The sequence below is a fragment of the Dryobates pubescens genome, chromosome 29, assembly GCF_014839835.1.
Source record: "Dryobates pubescens isolate bDryPub1 chromosome 29, bDryPub1.pri, whole genome shotgun sequence".
In the NCBI taxonomy this organism is placed as follows: Eukaryota; Metazoa; Chordata; class Aves; order Piciformes; family Picidae; genus Dryobates; species Dryobates pubescens.
This window is the reverse complement of record NC_071640.1, coordinates 4427645-4455495: the sequence shown is the minus strand read 5'-3', so window position 1 is coordinate 4455495 and position 27851 is coordinate 4427645. Positions and strand designations below refer to the sequence as shown.

Here is a 27851-nt window from a genome sequence, read left to right as displayed (position 1 = left end):
CAATTACTCAACCCAGGCTGACGGGGGAATCTTGTGTCCCTGGTGTCATTTGTGGCTTTCTATCAAAGCTAAAGAACTTCACCATTTCACAGTTTCCATATGACACTGAAGAGGCCTGGCAGGATCAGCTGAGCTGCTTTGGTCAGGAATCTAAGAACAAGTTAGGATCAAAAACTTCCCATGGAAACATGAGGGGTCAAATTAATCTGTGGTGTAATTTAAGAGGATTCTATGGATTTATACCAGCAATTAGGGGAATGCATCTAAACCTACATGACTTCAAATTCTTAGAAAGCTTTGCTCCTGTCAAACCTCAGTCTATGTCCACTGGCCCGTGTCCATGGTGGTCCTGCCTGTCTCCATGCCCAGCTCTGAACAGCTCCAGGGCGAATCCTGAGCAGAGGGCAGTCCTGTACCAAAACACTTCCCAGAGCCACGCCTGCCAGTCCCTGGGCTGAATTTCCTTCCTGCACATATCTCGCCACAAAACAAACACAACTTTAGCTTGTGAAAACCTGCCACGACTCTGAATTGTTGCACTATGAAGCCAACCTGTATTTTTCTCTCTTCCAGGATGACCCACTGTTACTGAACCTGAGCAGATGGGAGCATTCCTTTCCTAAGCACTCGGTGCCCCGTTCACTTGCTTCGGGGTTTCAGCATACAATTTGTGATGCAGATGTTCCACACGGAGCTGCAAGGTTTGTTTTCTTGGCTGAGTTCCAAGGACGCTGCTGGGAACTTGTATGTGATGATGTTCTTTTGGAGTCCCATCACTGGCCAAGCTGCCAAGATACTTGGCCTCATGAGAGGACTCATTCTATTCAGGAATTTAAGCACTAAGTTTCCTTGCCTCTTCGGAATATAGACTTGTCTTTCTCTATGCCTGCTTTCTCCTGCTTCCAACTTTACTTCTTCATTCAGGCTTCTCCTATGTTTAAAACAAATTTCCCTTTCTCCTTCAGATTCCTCCTCAAAGACATCCTGGTTTGTGAACACTCAGGAATTTTCTTTCTGTAGCAAAGTTTTGTTGGGGGCTTTGGTTTTCTTTACAATACCATTTTCCTCCTGTAAATCTTTGGATCACACTTGGAACTTCTGTCTTCCCTGGGCTTGTTGCCCATAAAAAACCAACCAGGTACAAATAGACACTGTCAGTGGTGGTGTGGAAATTGTTCAGGTTTAGGAAGCATGCTGAAAAATACTGTTGGATACTCTACAATGGCAAAGTGAATGATGGTCTCTGTGAAAGAGAGATGTGCATTACTGCTTGGTCAGTCTCTTTCTCCTTCTATCATGTGAGAAAACATCTGAGCATCTCACTTCTCTTAGCTATTATGAGCAAAATGAGTAACTTCCAAAAGGGTTAGTGGAGATTTAGCCTAGCCTTCACTCTCCCCTCAATTCTTGTCATTAGTGAGAATTCATTAAGACAGTATTAAAGAAACCTGTTGTTTCCTTTCTCTGTTTCCACTAATTAGTCCTGCTCAAATATCTTGAGTTTTCTGATCACTGTATAGGTTTCTGCAGCACGCCATGCAAGTGACCTGAGCTATTGATAGAACAGCCATATTTTGCCAGCTGGTTTATAGTTGAAAGATGTTGAAGCTGAACTTGTTTTTTCATGTTACATCCAGAGCTTTGGAAGAGTGTTTTGGCAGGCTTCCTGGTGGGCACAGCTCCCGTTCCCAGAGTTCTCTCCAAAGCATTAAGAATGGAAATAAGCAGCTAAGAATTTTCCAGTTTAGATCAGGCTCTGTGTACGTTAAGAGAAACAGAAGCATAACCACAAGTACCAGCATAAGCCCTTAATGTAGGCAGGCTTCAAGAGAGAGCAGGATTTAATCTGGTGGAACTGTCATAAACTGCTCTGTGTCGATTTCACACATCTGCACTCTGTGCATGTTTGTCCTGATAGGGAGACACAGTTACTGAGGCAGGTACACCACCAAGAAGCTTCTTAATGCAAGGAAGATCTGCCTAGTATTGCTTATAGGAAACAGAATCACAAAGGGACCTCTGGAGATCAGCTAGTCCAACCTCCCTGCTTAGGCAGGTTCACCTAGATCAGTTTGCACCACCATCCAGGTGGCTTCTGAGTACGTCCAGAGAAGAAGACTCCACAACCTTTCTGGTCAGCCTATCAAAGTAACAGAGAGAAATGCTTTCCCTTTCTCTAACTTCCTCAGGGTGATTCCTTGGCTGGCAGTGTGGAAATGGCCTGAGTGACAAAACCAAGATCAATGTTATATAGAGTCTGCTTTCTGGGTATTTTGGTGTTTTTTCTGACAAGTGCTGAAGAGGTGCTCCAGAACATCTATTATCTGGGGAGCGAAAACTAAAAATCCCTAGGAAGCTGAGGATTATACTGCATTATGGAGGCTGAGGATTATACTGCATTATGGAGAATATGATCTGGAAAAAATCTTGAGGCTGAGAGGGGATGAAGAGAAAAAAAAATTGATTCCTGATGTCTCTTTGAGGATTACAGTCCAGCTCTTATGGAAGTTAGTGGGAAACTTTCCATCTCCTGTAATATGAGCTGGGCTGAGTCTTCAGGATATCTCCAAAACAGAGCTGAGCTACAACTGGTAGTAGGGGCAGGCAGCGATAAAAACTTTTTTAAAGGTTTTATTGTAGACAAGAGATTGAATTGTGGCCCAGCTGCCAAGTTTGGTGAGGACAGCAATATATCAAATGTCATGATTCTTCATGTTGGTTTTTAATCTTGAAGATGAACTGCTGACATTTCACAGCTACTCTATTTTGTGGCTAGCTGAAGTCAAAAAAGAAGTAATAGTAATAGCACAGAAGTTAAAGAACTATTTAATATCAGAGCAGGAATCTTGACTTGGAGCACTCAGCTCCTGTTCCTAGAAGTACTGCATCTCCTGGGGACTGGATCTTTTTTACTGACAAGTTTTCCTCCCTGTGTTTTACCAATTTTTCAGGGTTTCCTAGAATATGTGCACATTTTCCAGACAATTTATACTCACTGAAAATTATGTTTTCATAGAATGAGACATCCCTATCTCAAGCATCTCTCTGAAATGAGATTCTCAGCCCTGGAAATGCTATTTGCACTTCAACTACAGTCTTTAAAACACTTACTGTCTGCGCCTAAATCCCATTTTTAAATGTACTAAGGAATCTGTTTCATTAAAAATCTCAAGACCTTAGATCATTTTAATAAGGTAATAGCCATATTAAATAGATTCCCTTCTAAAGTTTTTTTTCTTGGATGTAGAAATTCTCCTTCACCTTAAATAGTAGCACAGTGCTCTGCAATGCTGAGCAGTGGTGGAATGGCTCTACAAAGAAGTTAAGCTTCAAATTTTAATCTCTTGCTGAGCCACATCCTGTTTTCGGTTAACTGATCTCATAGGGGGGAAATTTAGCAGAGGAAATATCTCTAGTTTGGAAAGTACCAAAAACTTATCTCTAGTTTCTTTGTGTAATTCAGCACCTTTTATGACAGAGGTGTATCACTTTCGAGAGGTCCTGAAGCAAAAAGGAGCAAGCTGACAGCACAGAAAGGAGGCATCTAGGCCCCTTCATCTTGAAACAGAAACTGACCTGCTAGGGTAGCATTGATCTTTCTTAAATTGTTAACTTACACTTCTTTATATTCTGAAAGCTTGAAAAGCCACATCCAGAACTATCTTTAAAATCTTTTCAGAAACTAACTCACATCCTGCCTGTGCCAGATGAACCTGCCATGAATTTTAACAACCCTAACCATAAAACAAAGCGAACGTTTCAGGCCATACTAAAGACTGCATCCCACTTTCTCCATAGATTTTAAGCTTCATTTAATACATTAGCCCTGATGACTCTGCACTTAGAGCATCTACAACTCTGTTTACAGCACAGAGAACTGGAGAGAAGGAAGTAGGAATGCAAAGGCATTACATGTGATTCTGCAAGTATGAGTAGGGAGTCTTCTCACTCACATAGGTGGATGTTAACATTGAAACTGGAACCCTTAAAAATAACTTTATTAAGACTGAGATCCTTTTCCTTTTCCACAATTCCATCACCAAATCTTGTAACATCTTGACTGTTTAAAAAGATTATACTTTTGGGTGCCATGGCTGTGTCTGATCAGATAACTGCACACTCACATTGCTGTATTAGTCATTTCTCGTGCTGCAGCAGCATTACTGCACTGCACATGATGCTTTTCAGCTGCTGAGATCCAAGTGTTTTACAAAAGGAAATGTTATTGCCTCTTCACAGAGGAGGGCTGGGTGCATTCATTAGGCCGGTGGTTTATCCAACCACACTCAGTGATGTGTGGCAGTCAGCCAGCCAGAGACCCTAAAACTGACTCTGCAAATGGCTCCTTCAGGCTCATGTTTACCTCCCCCTATAATGACAATTTTCTTTGCATCATCATTTTTAAATTGTTAAAGCCTTAAAAAAAAAAATTAATAATTCCTGTAACAGAATCACAGAATGATGGGAGTTGGAAGGGGCCTCTGGAGAGTATCAAGTCCAACCCCTCTGCTAGGCAGGGTCACCTAGAGAAGGTCACACAGGAACACATCCAGGAGGGTTTTGAATGTCTCCAGAGATGGAGATTCCACAACCTCTCTGGGCAGCCTCCTGCAGTGCCTCATTACTGCTTCAATAAAGAAATTCTTCCTAATATCCAGTCTAAACTGAAAAAAGACTGGTCCCATCCTCCTGACACCCACCCTTTAAGTACTGATCAGCATCAATGAGACCCCTCCTCAGTCTGCTCTTTTCCAGACTAAAATGCCCCAATTCTCTCAGTCTTTCCTCATAAGAAATATTCCAGTCCCTTCATCACTTTTGTAGCCCTTTTCTGTACTCTCTCCAGCAAATCCCTGTCCCTCTTGAACTGGGAAGCCCAGAACTGGACAGCTGTCACTTATCAAAAGCCTGTCTAGCTCAAGGGGAAGTAAAAAAAAAAAAAAACCACTGACAAAGTGAAGGATCAAATCCTTTTGGAAGCAGTTTTGCATCCTGATTCCTGTGGGACTGCAGGGTGGAACTGAAAATAGCGTTTGGCCCGTCGATTATTTTTTAATAAATAACATGTAGGAAACTTTCTGGATAATCATCTTGCAAGAATGGGTTTTGCCTCATTAAAGATCTCAAGCACTAGAAAATGGTGATTACTTGTCCCCAAGTCCTGTGACTGCATGTGAAAAGACCTTGCCCAGGCAGCAGGGGAGTGACGTGTTACAGGCAGCAGAGCTGGGGAGGGTGGAGAAAACTGAGCAGAGATCGGCCCTGAAGAGGCCAGGGGCCAGTCTGACTGCATGCTGAGTGTATTTTTAATACTTCCTGTGATTTTCAATTTACCACAAAGATGACTGAAATTCTTAATCTTGCTTATTTTGTATAAACATTTTTCATCCTGGTTGGGTGCTTTGGGTGGGTTTTTTTGGTGTTATTATGGGTTTCTTTAGCACCTCTTCTGTAAGCAGTGCCAGGCTCGGTGCTTATAATATCCTCACAGTACTGTATACTTACAAGATTAATTTTTCCTGTGTGTACATAGACTTCCAGCTCTATAAATAGTTTAAATATATCTCCTAGCCATATTTTTAGAGGTTTTTTTTTCCTTTGGGTGTATTTGGTTTTAAACTAAACTGACTTTCTGAAGTCTAGAAGGATGTTTTGTATATTCTTGCTTTGTTTGACACTGTCCTTTTGAGACAAAAAGGGGAAAGTTTTCTAGGTTTTTTGGGGTGTGTGTAAGTTTTCAGTAACCACAATATGTGTGTAGCAGAGCAATGTATGATAAAGAATAACATCATAAAGGCAATCATAAGAGCTGAGTCAGCTCTGTGAGTAGAGCCTATGGATACTCTTTGCTTCATGAAAACATGAACATTGATGTTTAGAAGAAAAATAGGAGAAAACAGTTCTGAAATTAAGTCCAATATTTCTTTTAGCAATACAACACAAAGCACTATGGCATGGACTTTGCTTGCTTGAAGAAGGGCTACGTCTTGAGACCAGAAGTTGCTCCCCTTCCCGTCTTTTCATTCTATATAGCTGCAGCCTGTTTGGTATTGTATTTGATAACTTGTAATACTGCCAGGGGGCCAGTCACCCAGGGCAGCTCTTCCAGATGTGAGACTGTTATCAGTGGACACACAACACAGGAAACTGTCATGCTTCAGGCAGGTGCTCACTGATCAATAATAACCTTCTTGTCAACTTTCAGTCGTAAGGTGCCTGGATTTGAACACTTGTAAATCACACAATCATTAAGTTTGAAAAGACCTCTAAGATCCAGTCCAACCTTCTACCCAGCACCTGTGTGACCACTAGCCCATGTCCCAAAGTGCCACATCTACTTGTTTGCTGAACACCTCCAGGGATGGTGATTCTACCACCTCCCTGGGCAGCCTGTTCCAGTGTCTCATTACTCCTTCAGTAAGGAAATTCTTCCTAATATCCCATCAAACTTCTCCTGGCACATCTTGAGGCCAATGCTTCTTGTCTTGTCATTAGTTACTTGGGAGAAGAGGCCAACACTGGCTTCACTACAACCTCCTTTCAGGTAGCTGTAGGGAGCAATAGGGAGCAATAGGGAGCCTGCTCAGCAGCAGAGCAACAAGCTAAATGAAGCACCTAGAGCCACCTCTGCTTTTCATTTTTGATTTTCAGCTAGGACTCACTCCCAGGGCTATTCCTCAAGTTTCATTCACAATTAGGAGCTAAGAGCTTTCCATCTGCAACTTTTCTCATTTCTGAACAAATCCTAGCAGGCAGAGTTGCAGTGATTTCATAGTGCTCTTTGGGAGGGGAAAAGAACATTTTCTGATAATGAAACACTGCTTTGTAGAAATCTACACCGCAGTGCCAGCATCTTACAAGTAATGTATGCAAATTCTTTGGTTGTAAATATCTGCATTTGAGAGCAGCTGGAGGATGAGGTGAAGATTGCTGGAGGTTTCTCAGTAGGGAAGCCAAGTCTCCTACTCCCTTACTGGGGGAGCAGCAGCCAGAGGTGTAGAGGGGACATTTCTTCAGTGTCATCGGCGCTGCGTAGGGAGGAATTTCTGTCTGAGTGGCAGGGCCGGATCCCGTCTCAGCCAGCCATAATCACGCCGGTTTCAGGAACTGGCCACAAAACCCGATTCTCTATTTCATTTGCTCTTGGGGGAACCTGCGCCCCCGGGCCTTGCCTTAACGCGTTCTCCATCCCTGTCCCCGCGGGTCGGTGTCGCTCAGCCTGCCTGGGGACAGCCCCGCCGCAGCCCTGCGCCCGCCGGGACCGGGGTTGAGTCCTCCCGGCCAGGGCGAGGCCCGCTGCCCTCGGTCCCGAAGCTGCTTTTGGGGTTCCCCGCTCCTCCCGGCCTGAGCGAGGCAGCATCACCGAAATTCAGACGAGCCACCCGGCTGCGTTTCTTCTGCCTGCGGCACCGACCCCGCTAAGCGCCGCTCGGCGCCCCAGGGCCGGCCCCTTCGACCCGGCCGCCCTCCGCCTCCCCCCCCTGCGGCTCTGCGCCCGCTCCGCGCTGCGGGGCCCGGCAGGCTCAGGTAAGGGGGCTGCAGCGAGGGAGGGAAGAGCGAGTCCCGCCTCGGCCGCCCGCGGCCTGGGCTCCTCCCGGCGCCGCTGCGGGGAATCCAGCCATAGGCTACCAGGGCACACGGATCTGCGCCCGGAGGCAGCCCCGGGGTCCCGGCCGCCCTCGTTGCTTCCTGCTGAGCTGGGGATGAGGACGGGGACGGAGGGTGACAGCAGCTCTGGGGCCCACCAGCCCAGCTCCCTGCCCTAGGGCTACCCTTTTATCGGGCGTTATTGGTGTAAAACACCCGCGAGGATGGCTTCCAGCCCCACGGAACCGACAGGCTCGGTTAGCACAGCGCATCCCCACAGAAGCCAGTGCCACAGCTCGTCTGCCCCATCCCCCTCAGCTGGGCACCGACCCGCGACACCTCTGGCACAGCTTCATTAACTTGCGTATGCACATTTAGTGTTCCCAGGTTTAATTTATGGTTCTTGGCAGATTGGGCAGCCCCAGCCTTCCTGTCTGAAATCTCCATCTGATGCCCGGAGAGGCCGCGGGATCTGCCTAAGCCAGCAACAGAGCATGCCGCTCCTTCAAAGAGGGGTGTGCTAGATCCAGGGCATACCCTGCCCTCCACGTGGCAGTCACACCACTGCTCCTGTACTCAGCCTGGCCGTGGCACTCCTGCTCTGGCTTTCCCAAAGACTTGTTAGTCAGTGTTACTTTTGATAATGCTGGGATAGATTGCAGTGTGCCACTACAGCTGGGGGGGAGAGGGGGTGTGTGAGAAGAAGTAGATTTATAAAGGCATTATTGTGATCAAACTGTGACAGGCCCCTGGGTGAAAACCTTTCTTGAACTTTCCAAATGACTGTGGGGATGCCAGAATCAGTTTTGGTTGCATTTCAAAAAAATACTCAGCTGCACAGCTCTCATTAACTAAAACCAGCCCTGAACATGCATGACACCTTGGCACGTGTGACTTGAGGTGTATCCGGTAGGAGCACAAGCTTTAATCTCAAGGTCACAAAAAGCTTTCGTTCCCCATTTCACCACCACTTTTATGACTTCAGGAAAGTCACTGTAAACACATCAGGTGCTCTGTTTCCACATCATGGATTTTGGCTGCTGGGAATTGAAGGTGGTTGGGGATTTACTCTACAGGAAATTACTCTGTGATGTGGGCCGATAGGACTGTAGCTCTGAGCTGATGGCACTACTTCATCTTTCTACAAGCTAAAACCTCTGGGAAGAACCCCCCAGCCTTTTATTTTAATAGGCTGTCTCTTTTCACAATGTGTGTGAGGGAAATTTTAAATCTGTACAGTAATTTCCTGCTGGTACCTAGTCAAACCCCACTGTGACATTTAGTCACACATGCCAACTGCAGACTCAGTTAAATAGATCACCAGACTACCGCACAGGTTTGGAGCAGCTCATGGGCTTTGATGCCTTGTATATCTCACCTCAAAGTGAGCTGTGTCTGCTTCTTTGAGCATCTGTTTTACTTATTTTCTTTCCTGTCTCTGACAGAAGTTTACTTCAGATGGCTGAACTGACAACTAGAGGCCCACAGGATGTCCCTAGCTCTTCTCCTGATGAAAATGAATTTCCTTTTGGCTATCCCAATAACATCTGTGAGGATGTGCCTGATCAGAAGTACCTGTGCAGCAGCTGCAATAACGTTCTGAAGAAAGCCCTGCAGACACTCTGTGGGCACAGGTACTGCTCAGCCTGCCTCTCCTGGATTGTACGGTAGGTCCTTGCCTCAGAGGGTCACATCACCGTGGCGGATTCTGTGACGGCAAGCTGTGTTGTGCCACTGAGCTCCATAGCTGAGTCTGTAGCTACCTGGCCTGCTGGACCACAGTAATTTTACTGTCTGGAAGTACTCACTGTGGGGGACTGCAGGCTACTCCCCACCTCCTTCTTTTTCCAGTTTGGAAATCTAGAGGGTGGGGAAGGCTGGGTTACTGGGCTTGACAGGTATCAATTTTTATATCTCTAAGTGAGATAATGATTCTGATTGTTCCTTGAAGAATGATTACAAGACTGACTTAGTACTTCCATGGGAGTATACAGTCCTTTGATTTGTGATATTATGGGATTTTAATAAATGTTATCTGAGAGTTTCATTTTAATAATCCAGCTGGATCACTACGTGTTAAGGTGCTGCTGCCATCAGTAACAAACAATAACAGCCATTGTCCTGGACAACCTGGAAACAGCTATTTCATTCCCCTTTCTTTTTTTTCCTTTGCTTTTTTCTTCCCAGAAACAATAAAAATGCAATTTGCCAGAAATGTAAGGAGGAAGATCCCAGCACTTTGAGTGAGGAAAGCCTGTTGGCAGAAGAAAGGGTAAGTTGCAGTTCACAGTTCATCGCCATTAACCTTTCTCTGGGCTACTCTGCAGTCAGCACTGGGCTACAGTTTAGGAGAGAACAATGTAAAATGTGACAGCAACTGATAGTTACACATTTAAACTTATGCTTTAGCCATTTGGATCTCCCACAGCTTTTGATTTGATAAAGTGTATAGGCAGCCTAAGGCTTTCCATGTCCATCAGGTTCTGCAGCATAACATCCCACACTCTTCCAAATAATTAACTTTTTATGGTCTCAAAGTAACCAGTCCTACTTGTAATAATACATCCTAGCTGTTACTTACTATCCTCAGTAAGTATCCTAGTGGCTTTTCCAGTCTCATGGTTCTCTGTGCCCTTCAAACACGTGACCAGCCTTAAAGGTGGAGCATCTCTAAGAGAAAAAGCTGAATTGTCAGCTAACCAGCTGAATTGCCTAGAAAGTGTTCTGATAGCCAAGATATCTGGAGGAAATAGTGGAAAACACAGAGCTGAATGTAATAAGAGATAAAAAACTCTGCACTGGCAAATGTTTAATCTGTAAGTTAACAGTGCAAATCTCTTTTGCTGTTGTGTAATTTTCCAGGCAGAGCACTGCACTATTCCATATCCTGAATGCATACTGAGCCACAGGGCTCAGTTCCAGCTTGTCTTTTCCCCTTTTTTCTGATTACATCCAGGAATACCAAGAGACACACATTCTGCCTAAATTTGTTAAGGAAAACTGAAACCAAATAAGCAGCTGGCAGTGAGGTAAAGGGCAAGGTTTAGGAAGTGGCTGCAGCAAAATAATGGAGCTGCAGTTAATGCTGAGCTTGGAATAGCTCAGACAAACTCCTCAATTCTGCCATAGATTTCCCAGTAACAGAATTTCCTGCATCATGTAACCACTAATAGGTACAGCTAAACCCTTATGAACTTCCTACTCTGTGTTGAATGTCAGTTCTCTAATAACTTCGGGATTTCTCTGCCTTGGGATTCTCACTAGGGCTGCTGGGACTTTCTGCAGAATCTGTGGGTGGGTTGCTGTAAACAGTCACTCTTGCAAGCTGATCTGCTTGGGCAGATTCTTATGCCTGTTGAGGGTCCAGATGAAGTCAGTCATCAGGAAGGCATGGGGATCTGCCTGCACAGATCAGCTTACAGCAAGTGGTTGGATTTTGTAAACAGCACGAATAACGAAGAGCATTTAGCAGGTTTATTCTGTGTGTCTGTTCCTAATGATCTCTGCTTTACCTTTGCTGTGGCTTTGCTTAATGTTTATCTGCTCTGCTGCCTATGTGTTCATATTTGAAATAGGACACCTACACAAGGCCCTGTGAGGATGTGTATTTGCCTTAGCTTATCCCATGATTTATTTCTGTGGTAACTCCTATTTCTTCCCTGTTACACTTGTAATTTATGATCCCTTCCCACTCAACATCAAGTGTTATCATGGTGCTGTTAATCAGTATCACTTACTGAGCATCTGCATCTGTCGCTGAAGTCCGTGAGAAGAGTGAGGGCATCTTCCCAAGCCTCTGCTCACACCCTCTCTGCTGTCATTCATGGGTCTGGCATAACGGAGAATTCTCTGCTCTGAACTGAGCTGCTTTGTGGCTCTCCCCTCTCTGGCTGTGTTTAGAGCAGCTGTAGGTCCTGGTTCAGCTGCAGAGGGTCAAGCTTAGCTGGAGAGAAAAAAAATTACTTGATTTATGCTGGTCAGATTGATCAATTTGTTAAACATATCACTGGCTGATTGATCTTCCTGATCACATAAGCTGTAGACCAGACTCCTCCCTTAGCTGGAAATTTCAAGGCAGTGTGGGTCAGAATGGCAAGGAGGAATGCATCTGGTGGTGTTTTTTGGATGGGGCATGGCAGGGCACCTCCACTTGTGTCACAGGCAGCTCTGGGACAAGCAGGTCTAGGCAGCTATGTGTGCCAGGACAGCCACCTGCAATCAGCAGCAGCCCTTGCACTAAGATCTTTCTCTGAGACACAGCTAAAATGAAAACAGGGAGGTGTGAGACTACAATGTATCAAATGAGAGAGAAATGTTCTGTTTCCTTGGGTTTGACCCAGGGCACTTTTATGTCAGTGAAAGTCTGCGAGGATCTGACTCAGGTCCCTACTAAAGTTCTGTGCAAACTCAGGTTCCCAGGTAAGAGGGCAGAGGTTCAGCTGAATATTTTGAAGCAGTGGCCTGTGTGGATGAAAGAAGAGATAAGGATTTCCTACCTTGTTTCTCACCTGAGTAGTGGCCATAGTAATTTAGCAACTATAAGTGTGAAACAAGAAGCACAGGGAATGCACACAGCAGTAAGAAACTCATGCACTGCTGGGACTGTCCCTGGAGTTAAATATATTTTAAAGTATCTGTTTTGTAATGCCAGGAAATTCCTTGAGTTTTTTTCTTATGACACAAGCTACCATGTGCCTGATAACTTGAATTTCTTTTCTTTGATTTCGCTCATAGATTAGGCTAGAATCTTTTAGAGGATGGGGAATGAAAACTAATTGTGCATTGATTGCTAGCTCATCGCACAAACTCTTCCAGACATGGTTTTGTACAACCTGCCTGGTTGTTTTTAAATTTGTGTGTGTGTGGAGTTGTGCAATTTGTGTGCAGAGTTCTGGACTTTAGGAAATTAATTTCTGTGAGACTCTGCATCTAGAAATGTATCTCACTGTTACCCTTCATAGCACTGGCTGTGTTCCTTTAGGGTGATTAAATATGACAAGTGGAGGAAAGTAAAACCATCTTGTATCTAGGTTTTTAAAAGCTAATCAGGAGTGTTGATTCTGCTAATTTTGCTTGTTTTCTTAGCTTGCTGTGTAGAATTTCAGTAACTTTCTTGCAGGGTGGGCATCATTTGTAAATATTTTCTTCCATTTACAAACCTTCTCCCCCAGGTTCTTGCCTTGCTCTCTGCTGTGACGTGGGAAATCTGCAGTACTCTCTTGTGAAATTAGCAGCACATCATCAACTTCAGTAGAGCTTGTTCTTGTGTCAGTTGTACCTGTTTTGATTGTGCAGATGTAGTATAAAGTGTGTAGTTTGGTAATTTACATAATAATTGTACAGTTTTTCTTGGTTAACACATAAAAAACCCCTATGCAGTGCAAAACAAACCCCACTCACATATGGTTTGCATTTCTTTAGTGCACAGTGCCATACTAAATGGAAACAGCCATGGCCTGAGAAACTGCTCTCACTGCAGAACAGTCTCAAGTCCTCTCTGCAGCACGTTTAGGAGGTGTTAATGACCCCAATAATGAAACCCATTCATTAAGAGTGGCACATGGCAGCACCCTCCAGTTAGGGTCCTGTCAGCACGTTCACTGCATGTGAAATATTTCAGGCTTCTGAGAAAAGAAACTTAAAATAATAGCTGCAGTTGGCTAGGCATACTTTCAGTAAATCATATCACATCAAGTAGTTTATTTTTTAAACCATAGGAAAGAAATTATTTAATCCTTTATTTGGGCTTCCACTACACCAAGATTAACTTGCTGGGTTAGAGAGTCTTATGGCAGTAAGTGCATTACAAAAAATAAAGTAAGGGATTTGTCAAGATCTGAAATGTTGACACAATCACCTTATTCCTATGGCTGGAGTTCTTTCTGATCAGTGTATTTGTTTTTCTCTACTGTGTTTGCTTTTCAGGCTTTTGGTGATGCTGCCATTAATAAAGAGATTTCTGAGCTCAAAGTGCACTGTGTGACCCTTGGCTGCAGTTGGTCTGGTATCATGAAAAACTTTGAAGTAGGTTTAAAGGCAGTTTATGGAAATGAACTTGCACCCTTACTTGAATGGGGCCAGAAAGACAATGAAAATAGCTTTTCAGCAAACACTAATTAATGCAATTTCATTAGAATCAGTGCAAGTACCATGATGATCTATACCAACAGGGTATCTAAACCCATGCCATTAACTTTACTTAGGGCTTTGACCAAGTGTGGAGCATCTTGATTGACTGTGAAATTAATGTTGCACAAAGGTGCATCAACTATGTTTCTTTTTGCAGTAGTTTACTTGTTATTTAAGTGCAAGGATGCTACAAGTAGGTTTTGACAGACCACAATACTTCAGTCTCCAGGACACTGTTATGGGCAATATCCTTAGTGTATTTTTATAAGAGAAATCATTTCCTTTTGCATACATGACTCCTACTGCTTGAATGTGCTCACCATTCTTTTGGGACTGATGTGAAATGCCCCAGGTGAAATGTTTAAAAGGGCATGATTTGTGAATCTGCTGTGCAAATTAGAATAATGAAAACATGCAGATGATTCTGATATTAAAGCAGCTCTGGTTTGGTCCCCTGGTGTAGCAACAGAGGGGGGTTCTGCATTTAACAGAGGGAGTCTGCTGTGTCCCTTGTATGACTGGGTCTGAAAAGCATCTGAGGTGCTGCTGCCTTGCCTTTGCTAATTTTGCACAAATGTTCTGTTTGGGTGGATTCCTCTTTAAGGAAAAATCTGCCCTGTTTCTTTAGCCTCATAGTTTTGAGAAGTGGAGCCCCTCTCAGCATGAATACATGGCAAAATTGATTTGAGAGCCGGGCGTGTGATTGAAATTGGCATTTCTGAGGCTGTTCTGTAGGGGACAGCCATCTCCCTTCAAAGACAAAATTAGTTGTGACATGGTGTCTGCAGAAGCTTCAGTAAAAGAGGTCAGAGCAAATGGGTTTTCTTGAGATACTGTGTGCTTAAGAATCTGCAGGCAGACCTGTTGGTGTGCTTCTGAAAGACACATGCTGGTATTTTTCCTTGTTGTGATGAGTGATGAGGGGATGCAAATAGTGAAAAGGCAATGTTTTAAAAGTTATTTTGACTGCAGGTAAGGGCTGTGTCCTAATTGTTGCAAAGCTGATGTCAGACATCCATTCTTCTATGCTGTGCAGAAATGTCAGCAGACTAACCATATGGAGCCTACCAGCTAGAGTGGGATGGTCTCATTGCTCAAAAAACTCCTACCCAAAACCCCACAAAAACCCAAACTCCTGCAAAACTCCCCCAGAAAACACCCTGAAAAACCCCAAGCTGAAAATCAGGGATCCTGTAATACCAGGAAAAAACAAAGCTGGGAGCAGGATCAGGTTATTTTAAAACAAAAGCACTAGAGAGAGACAGTTAAAGAAGGAACTCAAGTTAGAACTTTATCAAATGTTGTTTGTTGGTTTTGATTTTTAAGTTAAGAATTAAGAAAAAAGCCTCAGTAAAATCAGTGAATTTTTCACCACTAACCTCAGCAAAACTGTGGAGTGGGACTTTACCCCAGCTCAGAATAAAATGCAAAGCAAAGATCTAGGCTGGCAGAATGGAGGCCATTTGGAGATAAATGTCTATCTGCAGTTTACTATTTGGTTTATAACTCTTTTTTCTTCCCCACCCCGTTCCAGGAGCATCAGAGTTTGTGTGAATATGCTTTAATCCCTTGCCACACTGGTTGTGGCCACGTGGTGATGAGAAAGAAACTTGCAGATCATTTGGAAAATGGATGTGTTAATAACGTGACGATGTGTCAGAAGTGTAAGAGGAGCTTATCCAGTAGTGAATACCAAGTAAGAACATTTCTCTGTTTCAAATTAGGGCTTTGTATTAATGTCTTAAATAATCTATCCTGACATTTTTCGTCTTGATTTCACGAATGCTGTTCCACTTGGAGCGTGTTTCGTTTGCCTGACTTTGCTAATTTTTCCATGCGTGTGTTGGAGGGGAAAGTGAGCTGCGTTTGCTAGTCTGCTCTGGTGCAACAGAGAGGGAAATATCTGGTGCTCATCCAGGGCTTGGGCAGCCCATGTTTCAGCTCCTGTCTCACAGCATGGATCCCAGCATGGGGTAGGGAAGAAGCAGAAGAACACAGACAGTGGCAGGGGAGAGATCTGGGAAGTGGCTGGAATTTGAGTCAAACTAAAACTGCCCACAAATGTGTAAGGCAGGACTTTGTCAGGGTGTTTCTCTTAGCTGTGATTAGATGCAACTCTTCAGATTAGCAGCAGTGTCCTTGCAGACCAGGAAGGCTCTGAATCTGCCACTAATTTCTTCCTGACTGTTTAAACATGTTTACTTCATATTTTTTATGTTTAAGTTGTGTTTTTCACTGTTGTGACAGAGACTTGCAAAACTTGTATGTATGTACCCTGTATATACACACATGGTAACAACTTGTCTGTCCCCAGCTCAAAACCTTCTTTAAAACAACCTTTTTCTTTTCTTTGGTCACAAGACTGTAGCTGAGCTTGAAAATTCTAAGTTTCTGCTCTGAAACCTATTGCATTCTTTCTTAAAAGCAGTGACTTTCTCTGTTGATGCTCAAAGTTACAATTCCAGTGCAACTCTGTGTTACTGACTTGCAGGTTTGAAGTGTTTTATACATTCATTTTAACTCAAAATAGAAGATTGTGGTGGGTTGAAATTTCCCCCCCAGCATTAACTTTTAGCCAGTTAGAAGCAAATGAAGCTGTATTTGCAAGCAAAAACTACACTCTCCAATGGAATGCAATGAATATGTACAAAATTTACAGGATTTACAATATCATACAGATATTTACAATTAGCAAAGAACACAAAAAAAAACCCTGGTCAAAAGACCCAGGAAGTTGTTCCACTGCCCCCCCAAACCCCTCTGTCCCAGAGAGAGAAAGGAGTTGAGAGAAGGCAGTGGGTTAGACTTATCCAAGACCAGCCAGAAGCATGTTACCTCTCTCCTGAGCAAAGCAAAACAGCCAAGAGAGAAGTGAAGTGAAGAGAAGTGAAGTGAAGTGAAGAGAAGTGAAGAGAAGTGAAGTGAAGTGAAGTGAAGTGAAGAGAAGTGAAGAGAAGTGAAGTGAAGTGAAGTGAAGTGAGAAGAGAAAAGAGAAGAGAAGAGAAGAGAAGAGAAGAGAAGAGAAGAGAAGAGAAGAGAAGAGAAGAGAAGAGAAGAGAAGAGAAGAGAAGAGAAGAGAAGAGAAGAGAAGAGAAGAGAAGAGAAGAGAAGAGGAATGGCAGAAGGGAAGTGTGAAGAATTGTTATGGTACAGCTCCTCTTATCCCAGACATTTATCCAGTGAATTTGTTTAGAATAATCTTTTGTTTTCCTTTTTACACCCAGTAGTGATTTATTTATGGTTTTCTACTTTTCGGCTCGAAATCTGCAGCTAAATTTTAAAGGCATAGCCTAAAACCACCACAAAGATGCTCTTTGTTTTTACCCATTTTTGTAAATGCAGCATGGTACAAATTCTGGGAGTAGTGTGAGGGCATAAAGTGAGCTGACAGAAACTATTGTGTGTTGATGAAGGAAATGGTGTGGTGGGGCAGGTGAATAGTGACAGAAAATTGTCTGTTCTGATATGAAGAGATGTAGCTTCAGCAAGACATTTCTCAGCCTCATGATTGAAGCACATTATCTGTTGTTTAGGATGTTTTGTGATTCAAAACTCCTGGAGCAAAGCAGTAGCAGGATGAATGAGAGATGCTTCTGTATGTTCAAAGTTCTGAAAATGTTCTCATCCCAGCCCTACCTAAGCTCAGAGCCTCTGGGCTCTATTACAACACAAAATGTTGGCCCACGCTCTTTTGGGATGTGGCAGAACGAATACAGAATCATAGAATCATTAAGGGTGGGAAAGAGCTCTCAGATCATCAAATCCAACCATCAACACCACCATGACCATTAAACCATGTTCAGAAGTGCCACTTCTACGCAGTTTTTGAACAGCACCATATATTGTCCCCTCCAGATGATGTAAAGAGAATAATTGCCAACCTTGGTTCTCTGTCGTGGGATGGAGGCACAGTGATGTCAGACCTACATGACAGGAAGGTTGCTGTGAATATCTCAGAAATGTAGCTTGAAGTAAGTGGGAGTGGATAGCTTTGCATGTTGTAACTGCCACAAATTAATGCCCTTCCAAGTAGTGAGCTGTGAGAATTAATCAGCTTGAGGGTAACAGTCCTTCTGGGTGAGAACAAGGTGCTCTTGCTAACCCCTGCTTCTTGGGAAGCCTTTGCATGTGCACTTCATATCTTACTAACTTAGAGAGAAGAGTATCTGGACCCTGGCACCTTTTACCAGTGCTGCATCCAGTGTATGTCTCAGAGAAACAGTAAATACCAGAAGGTGGCAATACTCAATCCCTTTCAGCCTTCCTGAGTGCAGTTGACAGGCTGGAGGAGGAAACCACATCTGTGAGTGCTCCCTGAGCACCTTTCCCTTTTCAGAGGTCTGTGATACTGCAGGTGTGCCTCAGCAGGCTTCGTTTTCCTGCAGTGAGGATCTGTTTTTCTTCCACCCATTCCGGTTAGCTGTCATCTAATTAACTTTCTGGTTAGGAGACCTTGGCAACCAAGCAAGGGAATGGCCTTGAGATGTTCATTTTTCTCTGCCTGCCTTAGTTAGTGTTTGTAAAATTGGAATTTTCCTGGTTACAAGGAACTGTTTCATTAAATTTGCAGTCATGTGAATTTTGGTTGTTTGTGTGTGTTCCATGTATCCACAGTCCTCTGGGAGCAAGCAGTAAGCTTTGGGCACTTCTCTCCCTCTCTTCATCTCAATTATTGGTCTTGAGAGTTCTTTTATTTCCATACTTTAAAAAACCCTTCTCACCAGCCCCTCACCCCCTCAAGAAATCAGTGATCCTAAGGACTCAGACAGAAGAAAGGAAGAAAATAAAGGCACACCTTGTGCAATAGCTAAGATACAGAATATTAAAAAAGGAGTTAGAGACTGAGAAAAACCTGTGGCTCTGTTTCTGAGAATTGAAAGAGAAACCTCAGGACTTTTTTCAGGGGAGACTTGGAGATTGCTGGAATGGCTTTATCAGACAACTTCTGGACTGCTATAGGAGACAAACTGGCATGCAGAGGTGTTTGTAAAGATTAAAGACAGGGCCCCCCTGAACGGTATGAATTGAAAGCTGACAGTTGCTGTGTTAAATACACATATTCCAGTTGTATGAAGCAGCAGCAGGAGGATTACTTTAGGATTACTTGGAGCCAGAAATGGCAGGAAGTCTCATGCTAGCAGTAATGCATTTTGCATTAGCACATCGTGATGGAAGATTTGGATTCCAGCCTTCAAATGTTAACAAGCAGGATGCAAGAAGGATCTGCACATTAAGCAAACTATGTGAAGTCAATTCAAGAAGAGCTTATATTTGGGTTTCCTGTACAGTTACCTTCTGTTCTATAATCCACCTGCATGTCCTAGCACATGGCTGAGTGGATGCACATAGCTGTGGTTTGAGCTAGGTAAGACTTGTACATTGCCTATCTTGTATCAGATTTCCCAGGGTGACCTTGCAAAGCATCTGTAAGTGGTTTCCTAAAGCTCTGGGTCCCAGAGTGAAAGATCACACTTTGTACTTGCAGTTACCAGGTATTGCATCTGCAGAGCCATCACTGAGCACACCTGCTAGGCTGAAGAGTAATCAGCTTAGAAGCTCAGCTTGAGAGGCTTCTGAGTCTGTAGGTCGTTGGACAGGGGACAGCAGCACCTGCTGTTAGCAGATGTGCTTTGGTCCCTGCTTTCTGGACATTATTTCTTCTGAAAAGAAGCCAGAGCACTCAGCAGCCTGCTGCATAGTGAGGCCCAGAGCAGGCACTGTCTGCACAGGGGCAAAGGATTTTGCACCCTGTGTTGTGCTGCATGCCAGAGTGCTCCTGGTGAAGTTACCTTTCCTTCTTTTACTCTTCCTTTAACCCACACCTTCCAGGAAGAGAGCAAGAAACTTACTGTAAACTTTTTTCTTCCATGACACAGAATTTCTTGTAGAAAAGCCTCCCTAATCCCCAGATTTTTGTAAAAGGGGAGTAGCATTCCCAAAGAGAAGCTTTGTTTCAAAGGCTCCCAAGTAAAGATGCACAAGGGTTTTATTAATGTCCTGAATTCTTTTCTTCTTAATAACAGGAACATTCATGTGAAGGCAGTTTATGCAAGGAACAAAAATGTATGCAAATAGAAACAACATCAAAGGAGCAGGTAGGTCAAAGATGAGTGTATGCAGTACAGCTTTGTACCCACAAAATGAGCATCTGAGAACACTGTCAGATATGGCAGTTCTCTCTGGGAACTTTCTGTATCTCAGCATAGCTCTGCTCAGTATCTTCTCTTCCCTGCTCCCACAATTAACTTTGTTAAATTATCTTCTCAACTAATCTTAGAAAAATGGGGAAATGTTTGTTTCAAATATTCAAGGAGGCCCCCATCAGCAAAAGAAGAATTTCATAGTATCATAGTATCAGTCAGGGTTGGAAGCGACCACAAGGATCATCTAGTTCTAACCCTGCTGCCATGGGCAGGGTCACCCCACACTAGATCAGGCTGGCCAGAGCCTCATCCAGCCTGGTCTTAATTTGCTGGTTAGCAGCATAGTTAAAGTGCTTGTAGTTGTGAGGGGGACTAAATCTGAACCTCAGGGAGAGATTTTGGTCTGATAGAGCCACAGCCTGGGACATACTTTATGACACAGCTCTTCTGTGCCTTCTTTAAGAACAGGAAGAGGGTTGGAGTGGCTGTGGCCATGGTGATCCCTAATGTAGTGGATCGCTTTGCTTGTTGGCATCTTACCTATGAGAAGTTGTTGCCAGGGGAATCACTGTGGTTTCTTAAATTATGTTACATCATTGTGGGGTCTGTTAGATGGACACTTAACTGCCAGGCTGTCTGCAAGAAACTTGCAATCAACCACCCTCTTGATTGATTTATCAATGACTTTTCAAAGCTGGTCAGACACTGGAAGCTGTGGTATTTCCTTGGTCTGAATTAAACTGATTTATAGCTGATGGGATTGTGGCCTGGCTGTTTGTAGGTAAATAAAAGAATCAATTTTAATCATCATTTTATTGTGTTTTTTTTTTTTCAACAGAACTGCTCTGCACCCTTAATCAGCAGGGATGGATGTTGTTTTTCTGAAGTTGGCTGTTCATTTAGGGTGAGTGCCTTCAGGAAGGTCTCAGTGGTGTACAACTCAGCACAGCACCTTTGGTCTAGCCTGCCTTTGTGGTCAAGGTAGTAGGCCTGAATTTAAATATATCTTTAAGAAAAGACAGAGAGTCTCTGTTTTCAGTAGAGGTGATGTTGGAACTGCCATGGTTACAGGGTGGGTGGAAGGTGTAGTTCAGCCTGTGCTGCTCTGTGCATTCACTTCAGATAAAAATAGATGTTTGTTACAATTCTGCTGGTTTATCAGGTGTGCAGTTCTGCTCTGGTTTAGATATTCCCTTCAGTGTAACACCTCTTAAAACAGGGTCTTCTTTGTGTTTTAGTTGGCAACTGTCCCCTTGTCTCATCCTTTGTGCACAATATGTGTATTAAATATTGGCTTGTTTGAGAACCTTGCTGGGACTCTGCTGACATCCTGATTAATACAGACATGGGAGCCAGTTGTGGGGTTTTTTACATATCCTGTGTGCAGTGTGAACATGCATACTAAACTGATCCTTAGAGGGTTTGTTGGTTTTTCTCTCCATCTCTCCTCTGAGAGTTGGCTGCAGTATCATGCAGTTTTTCCATCCCTGTCTCTCCCAGGAAATTAAAGGGAACATTGCTTGATTTGGCCCCAGGCCAGTTACGGTAGGTGTATGGAGAGTGCATTGACAATGTCTTCTTACAGGGAAGCAAGGAGAAGATAAAGGAGCATGAAAAAACTGCAGTTGGGGCCCACATGCTGCTTCTGCTGCAGCACATAAGGCAGCTGAAGGCAAGCTTGTTCAGTGCTACCAAGGCTGCAAACAGCTTCATCCCACGGTCAGAATGGAGTCGGAATGGTGCAGGAAACAGCATCTCTGATCTGCAGATCCCAGCAGGGTTGGACATCAGTGGGGATGTGGAAGTAGACTGTTTCCCTGGATCTTCTGTTTCTGAAGAGGAATCTGTTCTGCAGCAGCTTATGAGGGAAAAAGTGATTTCTGAGCTAGAAAATAAGCTGCATGTGTTTGAGAACATTGTGGCAGTGCTCAACAAAGAGGTGGAGAGCTCAAACTTGGAAATCGCAGCCTTTCGGAGACAGAGTGAGCTCGATCAGAATCTAATACGAGGCCTTGAACTGAAGGTAACTAATGATGGGCAGCCTTGTCTGAGTGCTTGCTCTGCAGATAACACACACTGACATAGGGAGGGGTGGTGTAGAGATCAGGACAGGGATAGGCACAGTAATTTGAGCTGTGAAGTGATAAGTTGTGGACACGTCTACTGGATCCTTTTGGTGTTTTGGATAAATTTTGGATGGGGGATCTCTAATATTTGATATCTAAATCTGGGGTTAGGTGCCCAGATATTCCTGAGAGCTTTGAATGTTCTGAGTTTGCTATGATCAGACTGTGAGCAAGCAAGACACAGAACCACAGAATGTTAGGGGTTGGAAGGGACCTCCACAGATCAAGTCCAACCCCTCTGCCGAAGCAGGATCTCCTAGGGCAGGTCACACAGGAATGCATCCAGGTGGGTTTTTAATTGACTGATCCTCTGAAAGCTGCATTATTCTAGAAGGACCAAACAACTATCCAAGTAACTGTCACTTAAGAAGTCAAAGGAGACCTTCCAGAACATGAAGACTGCAGAATGATTCTGCTGCTTCTGCAGCACAACAGAAGGGGGGTGGTTGAGAACGGATTTGCCTTTTCTAGATTGCAGAGCTGCACCGGTGCCTGACACAGAAGGATGCAGGTCTCAGTACTCTCCACAAGAGTCTTCTGTTCTCTGAGCAAGCTTCCTATGATGGGGTCTTTCTGTGGAAAATAACAGAGGTTGGGAGGAAGCTACAGGACTCTGTGACGGGAAGAACAGTCAGTTTGTATTCACCAGGTAAAACCCACGATGAATATGTGTCTTAGCAAACCCCAGCCCTTTAGAAAACCCACCCACTGCTCTGCAACAGTGCTTCCTTCTGCTCACGTGGACAGAAGGACCTTTAAAATAGCTCCTTAAACTAAGATGCTGTTTATATGAAGGCCTCATGCTCTCCTGCCTTTTTGTGAAGTGCTCTTCCACAGAGTTCTATTCTGGGCTTTTATTTTGCAATTTGCCCTCCACTCCATTTACTTGCAGGGCAATTTGCTGGATCTGTCTCATCTAACCCACAGCTTGGTGCCTGATGGTACCCAATGGCTTTCTGCAGCAATTCTCTCCCATGTGAGAAGTAATTTGAGTAGGTAAAATTTGCTTGTGTGGCTAATAACAGGTAATTTTCACTGAGGTGTGAGGCACTAAAAGGATTCTAAGCAGTGGATTTTCATTGCTTGTAGTCTCCAGGGTGTACTGATTTGTCTGTTTTCATCTCTGTGGTAGCAGATCACACACTACCTTTTCCCATATACCAGAACACTCATTATGTCTTTGTCTCTGATTTTTAGCTTTCTACACTGCAAAGTATGGCTACAAGGTCTGCCTGAGGGTTTATCTGAATGGGGATGGGACAGGAAAGGGAACCCACATGTCCCTGTTCTTCGTTGTCATGAAAGGAGACTACGATGCTTTGCTCCCATGGCCTTTCAGACACAAGGTAAGAAGGGCACCTTCTCCCATTCATAGAATCATAGCATCAACAAGGTTGGAAAAGACCTCAGAGATCATTGGATCCAAGCATAAACTCAGTGAATACCCAGGGACTTTCTCTGGAGTTCAGTGGAAGCTGGAGTGCTTTCCCATTTTCCTCTGCCATGGCAACTAGCCATACTGTGATCATGGGCAAGAATTTGTCTCTGAAGATGCTCCTCCTGGGATTCCATACTTTGCCTTGTGGGGTTTTTCAGGCAGGGAGATACTGGGCTAAAGACAGACACCTGTTTTTTTCCTGGCTGTTGCTATAGATAGATAGTATCAGTTAATGAGTGAATCGTGATTTGCTGCCTGTGATTTGCAGGTGTCAGAGGTGTGAGTTTAGAGTTCAAATGTATTATAGATGTCCTGTGTGATCCTGATCTTGGAGTGGGTCCAGATGAGGACCACGGAAAGGATCAGGGGGCTGGAACACCTCTCCTATGAAGACAGGCTGAGGGTTCTTCAGCCTAGAGAAAAGAAAGCTATAGAGAGACCTAATAACAGCCTTCCAGTACCTGAAGGGGGCTACAAGAAGGCTGCAGAGGGACTGTTTCCAAAGGCCTGCAGTGATAGGACAAGAGGCAGTGATTTGAAATTAGAGAAGAGTAGATTTAGATAGGATGTTAGGAACAAGTTCTGCACCATGAGGGTGCTGGAACACTACCACAGGTTGCCCAGGGAGGTGAGCGGGGCCTCGTCCGTGGAGATCTTCGAGGTCAGGCTTGACAAGGATCTGAGCAACCTCATCTAGGGGAGGATGTCCCTGCAGGGAGGGTTGGACTAGATGACCTTTGGAGGTCCCTTCCAACCCAAACTGTTCTCTGATTTTGTGAGTGCAGTCTGGTGATGACAACAATGGGTAGAAAGGTGGAAGTGTGCACAGGGTTCTGATCCCTGTTGTAGCCCTTGCCTCTGTATGGCAATAATTCCCTAAGCTTTTCATGTAAATAGCCTTACTACCATTTGGCAGCCAAAAAAAAAGTAGATATCAAAGTTCCCAGTCCTCACTGTGTTAAAAAATTATTACATCCATTTCACTTTGAAAGCTAAAGAACACTGAGTTGATAGAAGTGGTAATGAGGTGGGGAGATTCTACACTGATATTTAGGTTGTGTCTTCATGTATTTGTGTACAGGCCACTGAGCTGCTGCTTTTGATTTCAAACCACAAGAACAGAATAAATGTAATGACTGTAACCAAACTCAGGGTTGTTTAAGTTGTCAGGAGAGAAAACCAGTCTTTGGACTGTGCAGTTCTCTACCAAGAAATAATTCCTTGCTTTATTTTATTTCGTGCATGGCAGAGTTTTAAATACTTCATCTTGGAAGTGTTACAATCTCCCTGACCTTGCAGGCTGTGAAACATTCATTATAGTTTGTATTTAATTATCAATGGAGCATCCAGCTGGTTTTGCAGCATATTTGCACTCCTGTCTCTGATGTTTGCTGGTTTATTTTTCAGTTCAGTCACTCAGCATTGCTGCATTCTCTTTTTCAGGTTACATTTATGCTGCTTGACCAAAACAACAGGGAGCATATCATTGATGCATTTCGCCCAGACTTGACTTCTGCTTCATTTCAGAGACCAGTGAATGAGATGAATGTTGCAAGTGGCTGTCCCATGTTCCTCCCTCTGTCCAAATTACAGTCACCTAAATATGCTTATGTGAAAGAGGACACACTTTTCCTTAAATGCATCATAGAAACAAATTAGTGAATCTTGAAATGTGGGTGCCTGGTAAATCCCCCACTGAATTTCATTAGTTTACAGGGCAAAAACTCATCAGCTTGAGGCCTTGTGTTAGTTTTCGTATGTACACAAAATCCAGAGGGCCTGAGCCTGTGCTTCCTGGAATTGATTCCCATCAGCTGAAGATCTTCCTGCCAGAGCTGGGCTGCTGCTGAGCATGCATGTGCCTGGTGCCCCATGGAGTGTGCTGCTGCAGCTGAGGATGGGGATTCTTTCATCAAGCAGCCAACACTCCTCCTCAGATGCTGCTGGCAGCCACCCCCTGCAGAAGCAGTTGTGGAGCAGGCACTGTGCTCTCCCACGCCTGGCCCAGGCCTGGGGGTCATTCTGCTTGGGTGTCTGGCAGGGGTGTTGCTGACCTCCCTTTAGCACCCCTGGCTTCATGAGTAGGACGTGAGGGGTGATGCTGAGCTTTCCCCACGTTCCAGCAGCACCCCTTTCCCAGGAGGTGCAGAGCAAGCACCTGGCAGCCTGTGCTGGCTGGCAGCCCTGCTGTGAGATTTTGGCTGTTCCCCCACCAGGGACAAGGGCAGATTCCATCCCCTGAGGCACTGATCAGGTGTCTCTGGTTTTGCTTATTGATGACCTCGAAAGCATTGTGTTGTGGATAGCATTTATAGCTTGAATTCCTCATACCAGATGATTTATTTCTTACTATTTATTTCAGACCTGTATTTATGTGCTCTGTAAAGAGATGTTCTCTTGCATCAGCAATCAGTGACCAGATTACACTGTGCCCTGGGGAAATGACCTCTTGTGTTTCCAAAGGAGTCTTTTGGCTCTTCCATTCCAGATGTGGAGCTCTGAGTGTTGTTACCAACTGGGGAAGTCCAGAGCTGCCAGTCCAGGCAGAGGGAAGGACCCCTCAGCAGCTTTGTTTCAAAATGTTCAGTGACTTCCTGAACCTTCAAGGCAAGTGACTTATTAGAAAATATTGATTCTTTTTTATTGCTCAATGGTTTTTATGTGCTCTGATGTTTAAAGTCTTTGCACATGCTAAAACAGAAGTAACTACTGGAAACATTTCTGTCCTTTTTTTTCTCTTTTAAGTAGAGGTAAGGAATTAATAATTATATTTTTATATATAAGGAAATCAAGCTTGGGAATGTCTGGATGTGTGTGAAGTTCAAATGCTGCACCTTATCCCCAACAAGCTGCAGGCCTCTCCCTCTTCATTCCCTGCTGAACCAGTGAAGCTGAGATGGGTTTTGATGCAGCAGGTTTTGAACGTCCAGCAGCCTCAGGCTGCAGTGCAGGCTGTCCAGCACTGTGAGCTGTACCACAGGACAGGGGACAGCTGGGTACAGACCCCAAGGCCTGATCCTGCAGACAGGGCTGGTGTGTGTGTGTGTAAGTGAAAGGCCTTTATGCAATTACTTGATGCGTTTTTCCTTTGCAATATTTCCCATGTCTGGACTGAAAACACAAAGCCAAGAGATAAAGGGAAAGGAAAAACTCACCACTTCTGTGTTGCAAACCATGGAAACCACTGCTGCCTAGCAGAGCTGGTGAAGTGCCCTGTGCTGTGACTAACCTCCAGCCTAACTGCTGGCACAGGGAGAGATTCTTCTAATCTCTCATTTCTATCAGGGCAGCAGCCTTTAAAATAATTAGTTGTGGTGAAGTATCACATTTCAAAATAACTCCCTCTGTAAACAAATATCTATCAAAGCTTGTTTGGGAAGGTGCTGGATATTCCCTGCCATCATACATACACAGTCTCTGTCCATCTTTTTCTGTCTTCCATGTTTAAAATGCTCTTTCAGGGACAGAAAGTTACTTTTGCAGTATTGTGCCAGCTTGTGCAACCACGGGGAGTAATATGCCTAAAAATGTGCTTTTCATGTTGTGTAATTCTGACAAGTGCTGTATTTATTACAATCATTAGTATTTTCTTAACAATTTTATTTATTTTCTAAGTAAAGCTGACTAACTTAAGAGAGCTTTGTGTGCTGTTTTCACTGTGAGATAGGAAATTGAGCAACTTGGAGATACAGCATTTTTGCTGTAGAAACAGCTGAGCAGTGCTGCAGCACTCACTTAGAATCATAGAACTGTTTCAGTTGGTAAAGACCTTTAAGATCACAGAATCACAGAATATTAGGGGCTCGAAGTGACCTCAAAATATCATCCAGTCCAACGCCCCTGCCAGAGCAAGATCACCTATACCAGATCACACAGGAACGCATCCAGACAGGTCTTGAATATCTCCAGAGAGGGAGACTCCATCCTCCCTTCCTTCTCTCTTCCTCCTGTCCTCTTTCCCTCCTTCCCTTTTTTCTTTCCTCCCTCCTTTTCCTTCCTTTCCTTGCTTTCCTTCCTCTCTTTCCCTCCCTTTCCCTTTCTTTATTCTTTTTTTTTCTCCTTCATCTGCTTTCCTTTCTTCTCTCCCTCCTTTCATTCTGGGGTAGATGACATTTCTGACCGATGCTCAGGAGCTGCAGATGTGCACAGAACATGTCTGTGTCAAAACTCTATAAGGGCTCCCTTCATAACAAAACTTGCACAGCTGTAAGAACACTTCCAAGCTCTTCACGTCTTGTGCAATTGCTTAAGTTAAATACGGGGTTGGGGGAAGAAAAAGAAAGGAGAGGGATGAAATTAATGCTAAATAAACAGTAAAAAGTCATGAAACCTGGCACCTAAATGCTCTTCATTTTAAAGGCATAGCTGAATGTCAGCTTGAGCTGCTTGGATCCTAATGACAACCACACCTTTGTTGCAGTGTGCCCT

General features: G+C 44.0%; 1 protein-coding gene across 3 annotated transcripts; it reads left to right on the top strand.

Moving 5' to 3' along the window:
• The first annotated feature begins 7426 nt into the window (after positions 1-7426).
• Positions 7427-25454, top strand: TRAF1 (TNF receptor associated factor 1). Of its 3 annotated transcripts, none has more exons than XM_054174445.1 (11): positions 7427-7527; positions 9033-9221; positions 9775-9859; positions 13513-13611; positions 15251-15412; positions 19740-19811; positions 20698-20763; positions 21445-21882; positions 22457-22634; positions 23183-23331; positions 24867-25454. In XM_054174445.1, exons 2-11 carry the CDS (start codon positions 9046-9048, stop codon positions 25080-25082), a joined length of 1641 nt encoding a protein of 546 aa, XP_054030420.1. In that variant the 5' UTR covers positions 7427-7527; positions 9033-9045; the 3' UTR covers positions 25083-25454. The 3 variants fall into 3 exon arrangements, with proteins under 3 accessions (XP_054030420.1, XP_054030419.1, XP_054030421.1); XM_054174444.1 differs by having other exon boundaries at positions 9033-9254; XM_054174446.1 differs by lacking the exon at positions 13513-13611 and having other exon boundaries at positions 9033-9254.
• Positions 25455-27851: the final 2397 nt, after the last annotated feature.

Coding starts and splice junctions, on each gene's coding strand:
- TRAF1 (XM_054174444.1), top strand. CDS start 9,046: ATGGCTGAACTGACAACTAGAGGCCCACAGGATGTCCCTAGCTCTTCT. Junction 20,764..21,444: donor AAGTTGGCTGTTCATTTAGG/GTGAGTGCCTTC, acceptor GTCTTCTTACAG/GGAAGCAAGGAGAAGATAAA. Junction 22,635..23,182: donor AGTCAGTTTGTATTCACCAG/GTAAAACCCACG, acceptor TCTGATTTTTAG/CTTTCTACACTGCAAAGTAT.